Source organism: Rhinopithecus roxellana, chromosome 17 (assembly GCF_007565055.1).
Source record: "Rhinopithecus roxellana isolate Shanxi Qingling chromosome 17, ASM756505v1, whole genome shotgun sequence".
NCBI classification, from domain to species: Eukaryota; Metazoa; Chordata; class Mammalia; order Primates; family Cercopithecidae; genus Rhinopithecus; species Rhinopithecus roxellana.
The window spans coordinates 59,375,616-59,393,768 of record NC_044565.1 but is presented as its reverse complement, the minus strand read 5'-3'; the positions used below and the strand labels follow the sequence as shown (position 1 = coordinate 59,393,768).

The window sequence follows — 18,153 nt, the reverse complement described above, 5'->3', positions numbered from 1 at the left end:
ATAGAATCCATGGAAACAGAAGTGGCCTGAGTGTACTCACTAATTATAGCAAGCTTAACAGGACTTTTTCTGCCTAATTTTTCTCCAGTTTGAAAATGCAGAGATTAATTCATTAAAAAATGATTAAGTTCCTGCCATGAGCTAGGGACTGTTTTAATTACTGGGAAGACTATAGTATTTAAAATACTACACACAGTACTTAAAATACTACTAAATCTATCCTCATGGAGTTTGAAATCTAGTTAGACATAAGCAATACCATACATAATCTCAATGACTGCTAATTCTTTTGAATAATAATAAAGCAGTGTAAGGATTTGAGAGGGCAGAGAGGACTGGTATTTTTTGGTTTTTTTGTTTGTTTGTTTGAGACAGAGTCTTGCTTTGTCATTCAGGCTGGAGTGTAGTGGTGTGATCTTGGCTCACTGCAGCCTCTGCCTCCCGGGTTCCAGTGATTCTTCTGCCTCAGCCTCCTGGGTAGCTGGGATTACAGGCGCACGTGACCACACCCAGCTAATTTTTGTATTTTTAGTAGATATGGGGTTTCACCATGTTGGCCAGGCTGGTCTTGAACTCCTGACCTCAGGTGATCTGCCCGCCTTGGCCTCCCAAAGTGCTGGGATTACAGGCATGAGCCACTGCACCTGGCCGGTATTTTGAATGGAATGTCAAGGCTACAGAAGGCAATATTTGAGCAGAGGCCTGAAACAAGTGATAGAACAAGCCGTGAGGAGGGAAATGTGCAAGGCAAAAGTTCCAGGCAGAAGGAATGAGTGCATGGGGCTTAGAGATAAGAATGAACTTCATGTCTAGGAATTGTAAGGCCAGTGTTGATAGAGCTTAGTGAGGACGGAGGATTGGTAGGAGGTGAACTTCAGAGGTAGGCAGACAGAGATCATTTGAGGCCCTAAAATTATGGTAAGCAACAGACGTGGTGTATGCATTTTAAAAGAATCCTTTGGCTGCTGTGTGAATAGATTAAGGTGGAGCAAACATTGAAAGAGTATGAGCAATTTAGAGACTTGCAGTGGTTCAGGTAAGGTTGGGCATGGTGACTTGGACTAAGATGGTGGAGACAGAAACATTCAGATTTGAAATAGGCAGAAGGCTTGCCTATGAGAATACTGGAGTTGTGAGAGAGAAATCAAAGATAATTTTCTTCAGGCCTGAGGCCTAAATAGCTGGATAAACAATGATTCATTCACAGAGGTAGGAACAATGCAGAAGTGGAGGGAGTAATGGCTGCCCTGTGGAGAGATGAAATCTCTGGCTGAGTATGCAACCTTGAGATAATTCTTTAGATACTGACCAGCTAGTTAATCACGTACTTGATGGGTAACTTGACATTGGTAAATGTAAGAACTTGGAAAATAATAATATGACTTAGGATACTGAAGACCTGCAAAATGCTGGGAAAAAATTCAAATTGCATGCCCAAACTATGTCGAAAACTTAATTGTTTTAGCAAAAGAAGCTCAGGAAACAGTGTGATATTTTACTTAGAAGCTCTGATTGACCATTTCTTGCTAGACCCCTGTATATCCTTTGCCGTGAGGCTCTCTGAAGACGTCTGTTTAAGCTTGTGCTTTACTTCTTGATGTGATTTCCAACTGTGTGGAAGAAATAAGTGTCTGGCCTCTAAGAAAGTAGTTTATATTCATCCAGAGACTGTAACACTGAATGAATGAATTGCAGGAAAAATGAAGCCTTAAAGCAGTTTGATTTCCTTTTTAAAATAGTTTAGAGTTATTTACAGAATGAGAGGAAATATGGAAACTTAGGACTTATAAATGCAGAAAGAGTTGAGACTAGATGTATAGAAAATCAGACACTTGGGGGGTTGGCCAGGAGTGGTGGCTCATGCCTGTCATCCCAGCACTTTGGGAGGCTGAGGTGGGCAGACCACTTGAGGTCAGGAGTTTGAGACCAGCCTTGCCAACATGTGAAACCCTGTTTCTACTAAAAATACAAAAATTAGCCAGGTGTGGTGGCACATGCCTGTAATCTCAGCTACCCGGGAGGCTGAGATGGGAGAATCTCTTGAACCAGGAGGTGGAGGTTGTAGTGAGCTGAGATTGTGCCACTGCACTCCAGCCTGGGTGACAGAGCAAGACTCCGAAAAAAATAATAAAAAGATGCTTGGGGGCCTTTTCCCTTCAGACCAGCAGCAAGGCTTAAACAGCTAATTAACATGGTAATTAAAATGGCAGTTGAGTGTAAGCTAGAACCAGTAGAACCCAGGCACACTTGATTAAAGGAAGCCCGTAGTTAGTCCTTTCTGAAGGAACCCCAGTAGCTGGTTAGGATGTCAAGGTTAGCGAGGATTCAGGTTGCTGAGATACAATGTGTGTTTAAATGGAACTTTCTTACAACCAACAGAATGCAGTAAAAATGATACTTTGTAATTCCCAAGGCTGGGTCAGAAAGGCAATGAAAAGGAATGAAAGTCCGGCCTTGAGCTCTGGAATAACCCATGCTGGAGCCCTGTGCTGGCATGGAGGCAGTCTGACTTCCCTGAGGCTGCCACATGAGAAAGCCTAAGCGAGCCCTGTGAAGAGCGCCTGAGGCTGCAGGGACAGATGCCCTGCCAGCCCTCGCTTGCTCCAGACCCTCTGTTTCACCATCTCTCTAAAGCTACATGACAGATCCCAAGCCAGGTTTCCCAAGTGAATTGTTTGAGAATTCATGGCCCACACAAACTCAGAGATAAGTAATTGTTTTAGGTCACTAAACTTTGTAGTGATTTGTTATACAGTGATAGTAACTGGCATCTGGAAGCATAAGCACTAAAATAAAAATAAGCTATGTGGCACTGGGTGGAAGGGCCTCGAGGAGAGTGTTCATGAACAGCCCCTAAAGGGCCTTGCAGAAGCTGTTACCAGAAGCCTGAAGTCTCAAGGATGTTTTTGGGGAGAGCTGAAGGAATTGAGAGTGGGAGAAAAGGTGTTTGGCAACACTGATGCCATGGTAACATGGAAAAAAGGAGATGTACCCAATAAGTAAGGTGATCTAGCCAAGCAGATGTCTAGACAAAGTATGAAAAGGACCCCTTGGCTGCTCTTTGCTGCCTGTGACACAAGGTGAGAAGAGAGATGAATGAAGAAAAGCAACTACGTATAAAGGAGGTGAGACTGTTTCTTTTTTTTTTTTTTTTTTTTTTTTGAGACCGAGTCTTGCTCTGCCGCCCAGGCTGGAGTACAGTGGCCGGATCTCAGCTCACTGCAAGCTCCGCCTCCCGGGTTTACACCATTCTCCTGCCTCAGCCTCCCAAGTAGCTGGGACTACAGGCGCCCGCCACGTCGCCCAGCTAGTTTTTTGTATTTTTAGTAGAGACGGGGTTTCACCTTGTTAGCCAGGATCGTCTCAATCTCCTGACCTCGTGATCCGCCAGTCTCGGCCTCCCAAAGTGCTGGGATTACAGGCTTGAGCCACCGCGCCCGGCCGAGACTGTTTCTCATTTGCAGACTCTCTTCAAGGTGAAAACTGCTTTTCAAATATGAAATGGCTTCAGTGCAAAAGTCAAATCCAGGATGGGACTGTAAGGTCCTCTATGAGGACCTCAGAAAGATCTAAGGCAGTGTTTTTAGACCTTTTCAGACAAGCAGCAGTCTGCCTTCTAAAGATGTGCCTTTTGGGTTCCCTCCATTAAACAGTAGGGCTTCTCAGATTATTAGGGGTGTTCTACAGCAGTCTCCCAGTGAGCCTCTGCTAATGGAGTGGGTTTCATAAACTGACACTTGAGAAACCCATAAGGTTTTTAAAATAAGGTCAACTTAGACTGAAAGACAGAGACAGTACAAAATGAGGAGTCTTTCTACTCCTGAAATTGTATAGGCAGGCAGTAGATTGAGAAAACTACTCAGCTATAAACACATTTTTTTTTTTTTAAATGAAAAAGGAAGGATGGCCCAGAGAGTAGAAACAAGCACAGAAAGCAGAGCCGAGAATCATGGAGAGAAACCCCCAGAGAATAGGACCAAACCCTAGTCAAGGACCTTCCAGGGTGTACCTGGCTGGATTTCAGAATTGCCATAGACCAGAGATTGCCGTGCGCTTTCGCTTCCCCGCTTTTTGGATAGTGTGTCTGTTGCAGTTATTCCAAGCCTGTACCACCATTGCCTAGTGCGTGTGGAAGGGAAGAGAGGAGATAATTCTCCCTCGATTTCACAAGCCTTTGGATCACGAAGAATGCAACTCAGTGTGCTATCATTGAAGAACCACATCTGAGGAGCTTTATATGATGAGATCTTGGGCCTCAAGCCTGACCCTGAAGTCATAATGGTATGAGACTTTTGTGGTTTCTTGAGAGGGGATGAACAATCTTGCATGGGAAAGGATGTGAACTGTGGCCACAAGGTAGACTGTAGCTGACTGTTTTCCAAAGATGATGGCAACAGTATCTTTTATGCCACATATTCTTCTAGAAACTTGCCTCACCCCATCAAGAGATGGAGTCTGATTCCCTTCTTAAATGTGGATGGGCTAGTGGCTTGCTTGTTACCAGTAGAATACTGTGGAAATGATACTTCATGACTTCAGAGGCTAGATCAGAAAAGATAAAACTTCCAACTTTGCATAAATACTTGTGCTGGAGACCACAGACCCTGTGTAAGTAGCACCACTCCCCCGAGACTGCAGGCACAGAAATCCCCAATCAGCCCCCAGCTGCTCCAGGCCTATTTCAGCTCCAGCTGCCACCTGACTGCAACTGCATGAGAGACCACGAGGTGGAATCATCCATTTGAGTCCTTTTCAGTTTTCTGGCCCACAGAAGCCAGGAAAAATAATAAAATGATTGTCTTCGTTTTAAGCCACTAGGTTTGGGGGTCAGGTTGTTATGGAGCAATAAGAACTGAACCCACTCCCATCACCACCCAATCCTATAGAAACCATTATAATGTGATATTTCCTTTTATTTTATGTGACCTTAGAGTTCTTTTGTGAGAATGCGTCTTTCATTTATATATGAATATAACACTGGGAAATATATTTTGCTGTTTTCCCCCATCCAGCATTTTTTAAATGTCCATGTCACCGTGTCCATCGGTCTGTTGTTTCCAGCTGCTGTGTAGCGTGCCATAGGGTGTATCCACCATATTTTCCTTACCTGTTTCTCTAGTGACAAACCGCTACATTGCCTCCAATACCCATCTCGCAACCATCCTGGGACAAGTCCCCTTATAGCCCTCAGTGGGAGTTTCTTGGGATAATACACCTGGAGTGGGAATGCTGGGACAGAGGGAATAGTATACTTCTAGCTACACGCTGCTGGCCATCTCTCCAGCATCACTGCACCAGTCCACACTCCCACAGCATCAGGGACTTAGGCAAATAACAAGATGCTTGCTTGCTGGCCCAGCTTCTACATTTTATTTATAAAAAGAACCAGTGAGTCTGCTGGAGGGTTTGTTGTCCATAAGTGCCCCAGATACAGTTCACTTCCTTTCATGAAGGTCTTACTTCAAATGTCACCTCACCAGCCTGTGGGGAAGGGCCACCAAAGTATCCCTTCTATCTCCTCCCTGTTATCCTGCCCTGCCCTTCTTCATAGGTGTTATAATTTGGCATTTGTCTGTGTGTATTTAGTGTGTCTCCCTCACCACACAAGCATGATGTTAGGTGCACAGTAGGTGACCAATGAAGATTTGTTATGAATGAATTACTAAGGGCCTGGTTTAACCTGGTGCCATTCTGAAGCACTCCACAGCTCCTCACCTACCCATCCTCACTTAGTGAGGAAGGAGTCTTGAGATGTACTGCGCCTCCCTGATCTCTCCCTGCCTACAGTTTGGGCTCACCACGCAGAAGGGTGAAGCGTATTAGGACATTCTATTCACATGTAGGACTATCTTCTCAGGGCAGAATTTTGGTTCTATCAGTGTTTCAGGTACCATTGGTGTCCTAAGTGTTTGTAATGAGGTCACCATTTCTTGTTAAATGAATGACTAGAATCATTAGGCCCTAGTTTAGTGTTATTTAATGATCCTAAGACAAATAAAGAATGGTAAAAAAATGCATTCAATAAAAAGTACTTGAATAAATAATATAGCACTAAACTGTCTGTTACTAAAGCCACTAGCTGTGTGTGGCGAATTACATTTAATTACAGTATAAAATTCAGTTCCTCAGTCACGCTAGCCATACTTGAAGTGCTCAGTAGCCATACGTGCAGTTACAGCCAGTGTGCTGTGCAGATGTAGACTTTCCCATCATCAGAGAAAGTACTACTGGGCAGTGCTGTGTAAAAAACTCAGCTCTCTAGGGGGGCATGTTCTGAAAATGCAAACCTGCTTTTAGAGGTTTTGATGGAATCTCTTCTGCCTCCTTCAAGATCAAAAGAGTCAGAGTTCTGTTATTAAAAATAACTACTTCTGTTTTTTTTTTTTTGCCTACTTTAGATTTGGGAAGACAGACGTCTTCTTTCCTACTGATTTATGTTGGGGGACACCCACCCGCAGCCTACCTACTGTGTGTGTACAGCTTCACATAGTTGCATTGAACATACGTTGTTAACACCAAAGTCACACTGAGATAAAATTTATTGTCAGAGAATGAACATTTTTTTTCGGAATGAACAAATCTGTTTTACTTTTCACATGCCGTGTTCATTGTCCCTCTTTTGGGAGCCTGGATGAAAAGCTGGAAAGTTGCTTTTTTCCCTTTTGTTGTCATTAATTCTTCAAATTCCAAAGTTGTGTATTTAAGAGTAGATTTAGTAAGTTGTTGCTAGCATCTGCTGCTATTTTAAAATTATAAAATAAGAATTAGGGGGAAAATCAATTGTTATAAATTTATTTGGGACATTTATTGCCACCACATTGGAAGCCTTTGAAAGTTCAAACAGAAACTAATACACTTCCATCTTTTTTACTTCCGATAAATAATATCTTTGTGTATATGTATATATAGATAGATATACTTAATCAAGAAGTCATTTAGCAGGGATTTTACATTTTATACTGCATTCATCCAAAACAGCTCTTTCCAGATCGATAGGATGCAAATGAGGTAAGAATTAAGGCAAACCCAAAAGGCATGCAAATGTAGTACATTTATATTCACTGATAATACAAGCTCTTGTGGTGTGTGGACCAGACACAGGAGCCAAGGGTCCCTCTGTGTCTATCCAATACTATTTTACAGGAGGGTAGTGACATAGCTTATAATTAAGTTGCATTACCATGGGGGTCTCAGTGCTACTAACATTATGTAATCAAGGAGATACGAGCATTAGCAAAACATGAACAAGAAATCATATAACTCTTTGCAGTACATTTCTGCCCAGGCTTTGGAGGAAGAGGGATTTTTATGAAATGATATTACACATATCACATTGTGGCAGGTTGTTTTGTTTTGTTTTATATATGCTTTTAAAATTCATTAGCAAATGACATTCTCATGCACACAAGTGTTTCAAACACAAGAAGCAAGTCCATTTATAGGTAGTCCAAGCAATATTTGTGTGTGTGTGTGTGTGTGTGTGTGTGTGTGTGTGTGTGTGTATGAATAGCTGCAGACTGAATGGAACATTGAGACTTTTGTGCAGTCCATAGCACTGACATCAGCTCATTTCTGGATGTCGCACTGCAGAAGTAATACAATGGAAGGGTCGCTCTTTGCAGCTTCTTTGAATTCATCCAGTGTAATCTGGTCATCTTTGTTCTTATCCATCTTGCTGAAAATCTTGTCTACTCGCTGCTCAGGCGTCAGGCCATCCTCGTTCATTTTCATCATGATCACAGTGCCTACCATTTTGTAGATAGCCTTGTGGAAAAGAGCATTGTAGGTGATATTACCAGAAACCCAGGAGGACAGACAGCTCTTCTTGCCTCCCCTTCACCTGATTGGATCCCACCTATCCTCCAAGCCTCAGCTTCCCTTTCCCCAGAGGAATTTCACTCCTTGTGCTCAAGTTTCCGTGACAACCCATACCATCTCCCCCATCAGAATACATCTTGCCTTTATTAAAATAACTGCTTTGTCTTCCCCACTAAAGAGTACATTCTATGGAACTAGAAACCATGTGGTCCTGCAAGTCCAGGGCTTGGTACGATGCCTGGCACATCGTAGGTCTCAATAAATACTGATCAAATGAAAAAGCTTTAGCTGCTGGAACGTGGGATGTGGGGCAAGGGGCAGTAGGAGGGAGGGCCACGTGAAGTGTTGAAAGATGAAGCTGGAGAGAGGGAAATGAGAAGCAGATCATAGAGTTTTCCTAGGATAGGATAAAGAATTTAACTTTATTTCAAATAACTCCTTAAATGCTACTGAATAAGAGATGACATAATCAAATATGGGTGAATTTGGGGTGGCTCCCAGGTTTCTGGCTGGAGGAAGTGGTTAGAAAGGGTGGCTCAATGGTGAGATTAGAAATGATGGATTAGGAATAGGTTAAAGGAGGAACACGACGGGTTCAATTTTAAACATTCTGCATCTATGTGCAGAAAACAGAAAGCACTAGCCTTGGGGATTTAGGAAAAGATGAAATGTGGGGCCAACCGATTAGAAACTTAGAATCTAGTAAGCCAACCAAGCCAGGTGTACCATTAAAGTTGAACTCTGCAAGAAGTTACTTTAGGGAGAGTTGTGGAGCAGGGACTCTGTTTATAAGTTAAAGAGTAGAGTGAGAAGATTTCAATTATCCAGGTCAACTAATTGTATACAGTCAATTCTTAATATGGAATTTCCAAAGTATAAATTATTTTCTTTCTTAGAAAAGTGCCTTAAAAATAAATGCCCATCTATACAAAGACTTACATGAGAACATTCACAACAATATTATTAATAGCCAAAATGTGGAAATGACCCAAGTGCTCATCAACTGTAAACAAATAGGATACAGCTATAGAGTAAAAAATACATACTATTTCAGCAACAGAAGACAATGAATATGCTACCACATGGATAAATCTCAAAAATTTAAAGAAGCCAGACGCAAAAGGCCATATGTGATGTGATTCCATTTGTGTCAAATGCCCAGAAAGGCAGCCAATTCCATGGAGACACAGTGATGTGTTGGTTGCCAGAGCCTGGGGTGGGAGCAGGCCTTTGGGCATGAGGGATCTAATTGGGGGAATAAAAATGTTTTACATTTACATTATGGTGATGGTTGCATATCTCTGTACATTTACTAAAAATCATTTAAGTTGTACACTTAACATGGGTGAATTTATGGTCTGTAAATTATAACTCATAAAGTTGTTTTTAGAAATGCCAATCAGAGCAAACCACTAACTAGAAAGCGCTTTATTTAACAAGTTAAAATCTCCACTGAGATAAAATATTTTGTGTGTATTTACTTTTGTAGCTAGATGGTATTGATGTATCATGGAACACTTTAAGAAAGTTGTCTCTAAAAGAGGCAGACTTTCCGAAATTTCATTTTGTGGATAATTGCTAGACAAGGTCCTGACTAGTCTAGAAGCCAGAGTGGTGCACAAGGGAAAAGCAGGAAAAGTGTACCGTGTCTGGAATTTAAAAAGAGACAAATGGTCCATCCATATGTGAGCTGCCACTCTCACCCTGGCCTTTAAAAGGTGAAATCAAAAGCCCTTGCATGAGGCAATGGATATGAAGACAACAAGACAAGTGCACTATTAATAAAGTCAGGGTAATAAGAAATGTAAACACAAGAGGTCCCTCCTAGACCTCAGGAAGCAACTCTGAAAATGGCAGGATCTCAATAATTGTATCCATGATGCAGCCCTGCATTTGGGACTGTGAACACGACAACCAAGAAGGGCCGTTTCAGATGCAGACTCTTACAGGTAATAATATCACAAAGGCCGGGCATGCCAGACTGGAAACTCATTGTGAACTTGCCCCTGTGGTTCCCAGCCCTGATGGACCTGTACTGACTTGCCTTTCACTATAACTAGAAAACTGGACAAAAATGAAAGAAATAGCTGTGTTCAGACTTTACAACTGACACTGCAAGACTGTAATTCCTAGGAGGTGGGAAACAAAGTAGATGAACCCTATGATCTCAGCCCGGAATTCCTTCCTGGACTGCAGCACAAGGAGGAGGGTCCCAAGCAGGGCTGTCTCACCGACTGGAGGAGACAACAGTTGGAGGGGGAAGGTGAAGATAGCCAGAAGTTTCAGGGTAGAGGACCAGAGAGGAAGCTAGGCAGAGAGAAAACTTCAGAAATCTGCCTAGGAGGTCTCCTCAATGTTGGTCTGGAAACTAGGCTGCACACAGAGGCTGAAAGTCCACAAAGAAGTTTCTGAACAATAAGCTGAACAACTCTTGGTGCTCATACAGGCTTGCAGAGCATTCTAGTTCTTAATGCAAAGAGCTTGCTAAATGCCTGGGCATTCAAGAGGGCTATTGCCCATTCCTCTTCTTTTTAAAGCAAAGTTTCTTGCGTGAGTTTTCTATAGTCACTGTCTTTACTTCTTCCACTCCCATTCTCCTGGGCTGCTCCAACTCCTCTGAAACTATTCTCGGTGAGTTCACCTATGGCCTCCAGGTTTCCAAATCCAATTGTCAATGATTACTTTTCTCCTTTTACTTCTCCTATCAATAGCGTTTGACATGATTGCACATTCCATTCCTTCCCCGCAAAACAGTGTGTTTCCCTTCCAGGACTTCTTACTTTTCCTGTTTCACTTTGACCTTATTGACAATTCTTTCTCCATCTCCTTTACTTATTTGCCTCATGTTCTTCACCTCTAAACATCAGGTTGCCCCAAGGCCTCAGTCCTCTGGAAACCTCTTTTCTATTTATATTCTCTGTCTAGTTACACTCTGATATATCTTCTTTCACTTAAATACCTGAATAAGTATCACCACACACCAGGCTGGTTCCAACCAGCCAGAGTACAGAAACCTCACTAAATATATGAGAAAATCAATAAGAACCCCAAAATGGTCACAAGTTGGTCACTGGGCTAACTTACTTCAGAAAACCTACTCTCCATCTGCTCTAAAAGCTTAAAATTATAAAGCTGCCTCAAAAAAATCACACTAATTTACATATAACTTACCTGCCTATCAAAACTAATCTCGGCACTCTATAAATGAAGACAACAAAATACAGACACTATAGTGTAACATTCCTAACGTCCAGGAACCAATAAAAATATTACACGTGTCACAAAGCAGGAACATGTGACCCATAACCAGGTGAGAAATCAATCCATAAAAGCTCCCCATGAGAATGCTTCACTGACTAGAAGTAAGGAAGAGCTAGAAGCAATGGGGAGAAATGTGAAAGAACTAAGAGAAAGAGAAGCAGCCGCTGACAGCCAGGAGCTGGTCTGGACTGTCCACCGGGCCTTGGTGCTGCCGGGAGCTGGCCCGGCCCTCACACTCAGGTTTCACACCAGACATAACCAATGTCAAAAAATGCCAGTGACCATGATGGAGCAAGGCAAAAACAAGAGCACTCTGTCATTAAATCTGAACACAGACACAAAACACCAAGCATCTCTGCTTCCTGCTATGATGAGTGACCACTGCTTCTTCACCCATTAGAGCATTGAGTCGGTCTGTGTGCCCCCCTCCTAGATACCCAGTCATAGAAGTGTCCCCACTCCCTGACAACACCCAATCCACAGTAAACCTCTGCTCCCCCAAACCCTCCCCAAATCACCCTCCCAAAGTCCAGATCCTAGAAGTCCTTTCTAACACCCTCCTGCTGAATAGCCCCAAGATTCCCTCACTGCAAGCAGTAATAAACTCAACTTGTGTAAGTGTGGGTATGTCCTTGGGGACTTTGGCTGAAGGACATTGACAAGGATTAGAAAGAAAAGTTTTGGAGAGAAAGGGATTTGGTGGCCAATGAGGGGAAATGACAAGAAGTCAAAGAAGAGAAAAAACTTGGAAAAACCTACTCTGTAGGGACCTTATAGAGAGACCTTGGAGGGAGCCAAGTTAAGTGTGGAAGATGGACAAAAGATTAAAGAGTGAGAAAGATGAGAAAATCAAGCCATGTATTTAGAATTATTGTGCTGTATCTTTCCTGATAACCTGTTTGAAAAAATATATATTTAATTGAATGAAGGGAATACAAATAAAGAACTAAGATGTTAGTTTTCTGGGTATGTTTGAAAGGGAGTGGGCATTGACGATAGAAGGGGAGAAGCCAACAGAGAAGAAGAGACTAAAGATGTGGAAAGAGAGCGTGTGCAAGTGAACAAGGCCAGCTTCCCAGGCAGCGGGTTGACGGGTGACTTCTCTCTGAAGCTGGGAGGAGAGTGAGAGTCCTGTGGGGACTTTGGGGCTTTGGCTTCTGTTTCTTGCAATCATCCCATTTTCTTGTGGGGATCCATCCCACCTGATCTCAGCTCCTGGTGTCTGGATGGGGCATCCCCCCAGCTCCAGGATGGAGCACCTGGCTCTACCTTCAGCAAGTGGTAAATTTCTCTCCTTGGTCAGAGTGGCTGGTGCAGGGGTGGGAATCCGTGCTAAGACAGTCAATCAAAGGAAAGCTACTGAATCATGCATCTGCTCTTGCATGCCTGCCAGGCTCCAGGCTGGGTCTGGGTGCTGGGCATGCAGTCGTGAGGGCAGAGCCTCCCCACAGAGCTTGCATTCTGCCGCATATTCCACTCAGCAAGGTAATCTGGGGCAGGGACAAACGTTGGGACAAAAACCCTCTTGGTAAGGGTTAGATTGCTTTGGTGTGGGGGTGGAGTGGGCATTTTTGGGAAGGGATGCGGGAAGAAAGGCCTCTGTGGGACGTGGGATAGGACCGGAGATGGAAGTGAAGTGAGGGAGGAGCCCCCAGAGGCCAGGGGAGGACATGCTGGGCAGAGAGAGAGGAAAACCAAGAAGACCTTCACATTGGGAGTGCAGTATGCAGGGGGTGGCGTGGCAGAGGAATCCTGGGTTACTCACAAACACAATGGGCAAAGCCTGCTTGCTGTGGAATGATCAGAACCTGGAAGGAAGTCCCTGGAGACCCTGACAGCCTCGGAACCCCACTAGGTGCAGCTGGAGTGAGGCAGAGCAGAGACATGCCAAGCGCAAGGGAAACTGAGCCCATGACATCCTTTGTGCCCAGTAAGACAGGTTCATGGGAGATCCGGTAGTGAGTGAATGGCGGATGACAGTACCACTGTCATGACAGTACGGGTCCCATGGCTTGGTTCTGGGACCTCCCCAGCACTGTGCTGCAGTGGGAACAGAAGCGGGAGAAGTCCAGGCGTGGTGTGCAGCTGGCAGGGCTCAAGCAGAGAGAGAAGGAACCACCAAGGCCTGCACCTAGGAGGCTGCCTTGGGGTCTCCTTTTGTGCCCACCACCCGCCAACCACGCCCCAGGCCTCACCTCGATGATCTCCAGCATCTCCACTCGGGTGATCTTGCCATCACCATCCAGGTCGTACATATTGAAGGCCCAGTTCAGCTTCTGCTCAAAGCTGCCCCTAGAGGTGATGGACAGAGCGCAGATGAACTCTCGGAAGTCGATGGTGCCATCTCCATTCTTGTCGAAGGTTCGGAAGGCATGCTGGGCAAACTTGGAGGCGTCTCCATAAGGGAAGAACTGCAAAGGAGAACACACGCAGTCAGGTGTCGGGAGGGGACGGAATTGGTGCGACGAGGTAGGTTCCTAATGACAGCACCACAGGCGCTCCAGGGCATTGTTAGAGCCTCACCCATTGGAGAGCGGTTTGGCCTGACTGTCAAGGGCAGGCATTAGGGGAGGCTTTCTCATAGCAGGTACTCAGGTACAGGCACCTCATTGTTTCCTGTGGGTGAGGCTGATGACATGTGACTTTCAGTCGATTGGGCTTGGAGTAGGTCAACAAGCACCACCTGATGCTAGTGTTGCAGCATCTCTGCTCACTGCCCCCAGGAACAAGACTGAGGCAGACAGCAGTTTATCTCCCCACACAGGCAGTGCTACATGAACTTCCATGTTCCTTTAGATATGAGAATCTAGCTTCATCGCTGCCCAGTAGGGCCAGAGGGAGAGTGCCTGGACCTGGTTTCTCCTGCCACCAGCCCTCGTCTTGGGCCCACACTTATCCCCTCCCTGGGTGAGGTTCCAGTTTCTGACTTCTTTTTGCAGGGATTTTTCTTTTGCAGAACAGACGTTTAAAACCCATTAAAAATAGAACATGACTGGGCTTATTTTCGAGAGACATAAAGAGGTTTCTTCACAGAGCCAACTGTCACCAGGGGTGTGTGGGAGGCAGAGAATGGACACAAGGAGGAAAGGGAAGCAGAGACCACAAGGAGGGAAGGCCATGGGGAATCAGTAGGTGGTGGCCTCAGTTCCCTTGGACATAAGCCTAGGCCAGTCACAAACAGCAGGTAGTACTGATAATTAACAAGGAAGAACTGCAAAGCCCCAAATACAACCAAAAACAAACCATGTGCTATTTTAAAGCAGAGAAGTTATGTATGTGTTTCTGGATGAATAAATCTGGGTTCTGGGCTCTACAGACAAGCACTACAAGGTCTATAGAAGATTACTGAGGATGATCACTGATGTCCCTATTCCTTCATAAGTATTGCCACCTGCTAAGTGGACCAGGTGAGCAGCCTTCATATAGATGGCCTCTTTGCCCACTCTGGGCTATCTGCCTCAAGGAGCCCTTGGTCCATCTTTCTCACTATGCATCCCGCCCTGGGTCCTGCAGAGCCCTCCTGCCCACTCCTCCTGCACCTAGAAGCACATTGGAAGGTAGAAAATTTCCTTCCAGACATAAGACGTACTTTAACAGAGAAGGATTCTATACATGGGGCCCAGGGAACAGCCAAGCATTCCAGGAAGAAGAAAGTACCCATTACTTATATTTCGGTAGTACCCACTGCTAGGCACAATGACCTGTTCCAGAGACTGTTACTATATAACAAATCACCCCAAAAGCTAGTGGCTTAAAATGACAGCAATCATTTTATTATCTCATGAAATAAACATTTGAGACTCATTTCTTTTTTTCATCAAACATATATTTTCCTGGTTACAAAGGACAATGTTCTCTTATGTTCCCTCATCCCCTAAACATATCTTTCATTTCTGTTATCCTTCATTTTTCATTATTCATCAAAATTCACTGAGTTCTTTTTCATATCAGGCCTTGTCTTGGGTACTATGGACTCAGAGGGCAGTACCTCAAGGTCTCTGTGTTCCAAGACTGCACAGTTAACGGGGGGACTTTACTCAAAACTGACTTGGTCATGTTACTTGATAAGAACTAGAACAGAGGAGAAGGCAAAGTATTACTAAAGCTCAGAAAATGAGCTGTTAATTTCAAGGAGGGAGTTGTAAAGGGAAGGGCTTTCCTTCTTGGAACAGCTCAGCATGACCCCAGCCCCTCACCCCTAATGCTACTTAGGTGCTTGGTACCTGAGGACAGGCTGCCAGGTGCTGAGTTTTGAACTAAACAATGTTGAACCTGAAAACTTCCAAATAGGCGAGTTTGCTCCTCCTGTGCCTTATGCATGAGCGGTCCTGCTCCCTTTCTAGAGGGTGCCGCTTGCTGATGTGTTCATCTGCCTCGCGCTTAGGGGCCTGGGTGGAGCTGGCACCTGTGAACCTGACTTGGAGTGGAGCAGAGCGAGCCCCTGGGCAGGTTCCCAAGTCCCCTTAGTGCTGTTTACCCGCCAGCATTTCTATGTGCAGTTGGCATGAGACCAGTGGGCACAAAACCTCCATTCATGTAGGTTTCTGGCAGTGTAATGCTTTAACTATCTTACGTCTCACAACCTACTTTAAGGTTAAGGGATATTTCACAGTTTTATCTAAAAATAGCTGGGCATCTTAGGTCAGTATATTAAAAATTTAGGTCTAAAAAACATTGAGAGAAAAATCAATTGTAAATTTTGAGCTATAAAAGTTACATGTGCCTTGCAGAAGGTCTATATACTGACTTTTACAGCCAACATGTTTACTTCAGAACTGAGTGTGTACTCAAGAGCCCTCAAATTTCTAGAGGGGTTGTTTCCTTTAGGAAATTTATCCTATCATGTTCTCAGTGCTTTGAGTTTTTCTAACTAGGAAAATGCTCCTCATTTTGACAAAATAATTCAACTATAGGTGGATCATCACAGAGAAAAGAAGCCGCATTCCCTTCAATTTCTATAGGAAGAAGTCAGGGTCTTGAACTCAGATTTACTTTTCCAGGAGGACAACAGGGCCTGAAAAGCACAGTATTTTTCTTTTTTTGCATACTCTTGCTAAATTTCTTTTTAACTCAGGGTATTTTGCTTCAACTCGTGTATTAAATTTTGACATGGAAGTAATATTTGATGGCAGTAATAATCTATAAATAATATGATACGAAGAACTTTGAGGTTGAAAAATTATAAATATATATATACACACTCATATGTATATGTATATACATATGTGTGTGTATTAGTGTTCTCTCACTTACTTTTCATAACAAAATCTGACATCGTACATTCCATTTTGTGGATGAGGAAGTGGAAGCCCGGAAAAGTCAAAGGCATTTGCCTAAGATTCCTGGCTGTCTGCAGCAGAGGCTAGATTTGAATGCAAATCTTTCTGACCGTTTCTGCCACACCTTGAGATTTATCTTAATCAAGTGTTAGCTGAGGAAATAAACTTAACTCCACATTTGATGAAGCAACCAAATTTGTTGCATTATGTAATTATTAGCATCCATTGCCTCTGAAGCTTGAAATTCTCTGCTCTGAGTATTTTCGCCACCTTCTGGCAGCACTTATGTACTGCAAGGAAATTGCTAAGATGCTACTGAGTTACTTTCTGACTCATTCTTTAATTCAACATTGAGCAGCTGCTATGTGTCAAGGACGGTGTTAGGTGCTGGCAATAAAATAGAAGAAAGACGTAGAGCATTAAGGACAGTGGGGGAAATAGGCATTAATCAAACCACCATATAAAGAAGTATAAAATTATACTGTGATAAATTACAAGCGTATGGAGCTGCGAACAAAAGTAACGGACGTGATATTGTCAGTTTGAAGCTTTAAAACATTCGTGTGTGGTCCTCTCCCCCCATCCTAATATACAGGTTGCTGACAATTCATTGTTCTTCATCATAGCTGTGAGTTTCACAGTCTGAGACTTCTTGGGATTACACAGACCTTGACCGCTCCCGGTTGTACTCCACACCCTGTCCTTGAACCGACCAACCTGCAGAAGAAAACCCCAGGAAACACTTGAGGTATTTTCTTTCCCCAGGCAGACAACAGGAGTCTTTGCATGGTTTAACCAGCTTCCTCCTGAACAGGGCAGGAGCTTTTCCTACAGAGAGTGGGCCCGACTCTGCATTTCTTTCTTTTCAGTAATCTATCTAGTTGTGAATATCAAAATGTTTGTTTCCTCTAAGAGGTGATGCATGAGAACCAGACACATTAGCCTCTGGGCCTCCAGGGCTCCACCCAGCGTGGGCACAGAAAGGCTGTGTGATGATCTACAAACACTGTGCCTCTCTCCAGTGACATAACATTTCCTCTGCACCCCCTTTCCCAGCCCTCCCCAGCACCATTGCGGCCTGGATAGCTTATCCTTCCAGAGAAAATATTGCAACATTTCCCACATGAATCTCTCCCCTCCAAAGATCCCTGGTTCACTGCCTCAATGTGATGAAGGAGGCAGCTCCCCAAGAAGTTCTCCAGCCCAACCCTTGGGTGGGGTGGGGTGGGCACAAGCAAGGCCTTGGCCAGGACTCGCCCTTGCCCATGCAACAGCTGATGTGCTGTGTCAGGAGAGGTGGCGGCAAGGCCACTTCGGAGGATGCCTCTCTCCAGGGCTCTGCCCAAGGCCCAGCTCCTGGCTAATGCTGGGCAGCCCTCAGACCTCAGAATAGATTTCTGCCCATTAGTCTGCTGGAAATAGAGCTCATGATAGGAAACAGGGCTTCAAAACACCAGAAGAGTATTCTTGGACTGCTCCGCTGCTCACAGTCTTGGAGAGGTCTGCCACCCAATCCCTCGTAAGACGTGGTTGCTTTTCAAACACCCTCACTTGGGTCAGTTTTGTTTCTTTTGTTCTCAAATTTCAAAGGCCTATTTTGCCTGACCTGTGAACGTACAAATACAATCACCCTGAAATACAGTTGCTCCACCTCCAAGGTCATCTCCCCTTACACTGCCGGAATTAGCCAGTGTCTTCTAGCCTGTTCTGGATGACCTGGTCTTATACCCACCTCTTCAGGCCCTGCTGCTGAGACAGTGGTTACTGTTTCATGAGTGTCTCTCATGGAACAAGT

The 18,153-nt window shown here is 44.2% G+C and overlaps 1 protein-coding gene across 3 annotated transcripts in view; it reads right to left on the bottom strand.

Moving 5' to 3' along the window:
• Positions 1 to 6,521: 6,521 nt before the first annotated feature.
• The window catches only part of VSNL1 (visinin like 1), a 112,892-nt gene continuing 101,260 nt past the window's right edge, over positions 6,522 to 18,153 (bottom strand). For all 3 annotated transcript variants that reach the window (XM_030921613.1, XM_010354840.2, XM_030921614.1), the window contains exons 3-4: positions 13,275 to 13,490; positions 6,522 to 7,764 (exon numbers count right to left, since the gene is read on the bottom strand). In XM_030921613.1, the coding sequence (XP_030777473.1) occupies positions 7,567 to 7,764; positions 13,275 to 13,490 (414 nt within the window). In that variant the 3' untranslated portion in view covers positions 6,522 to 7,566. The remainder of the gene's footprint in view (positions 7,765 to 13,274; positions 13,491 to 18,153) is intronic.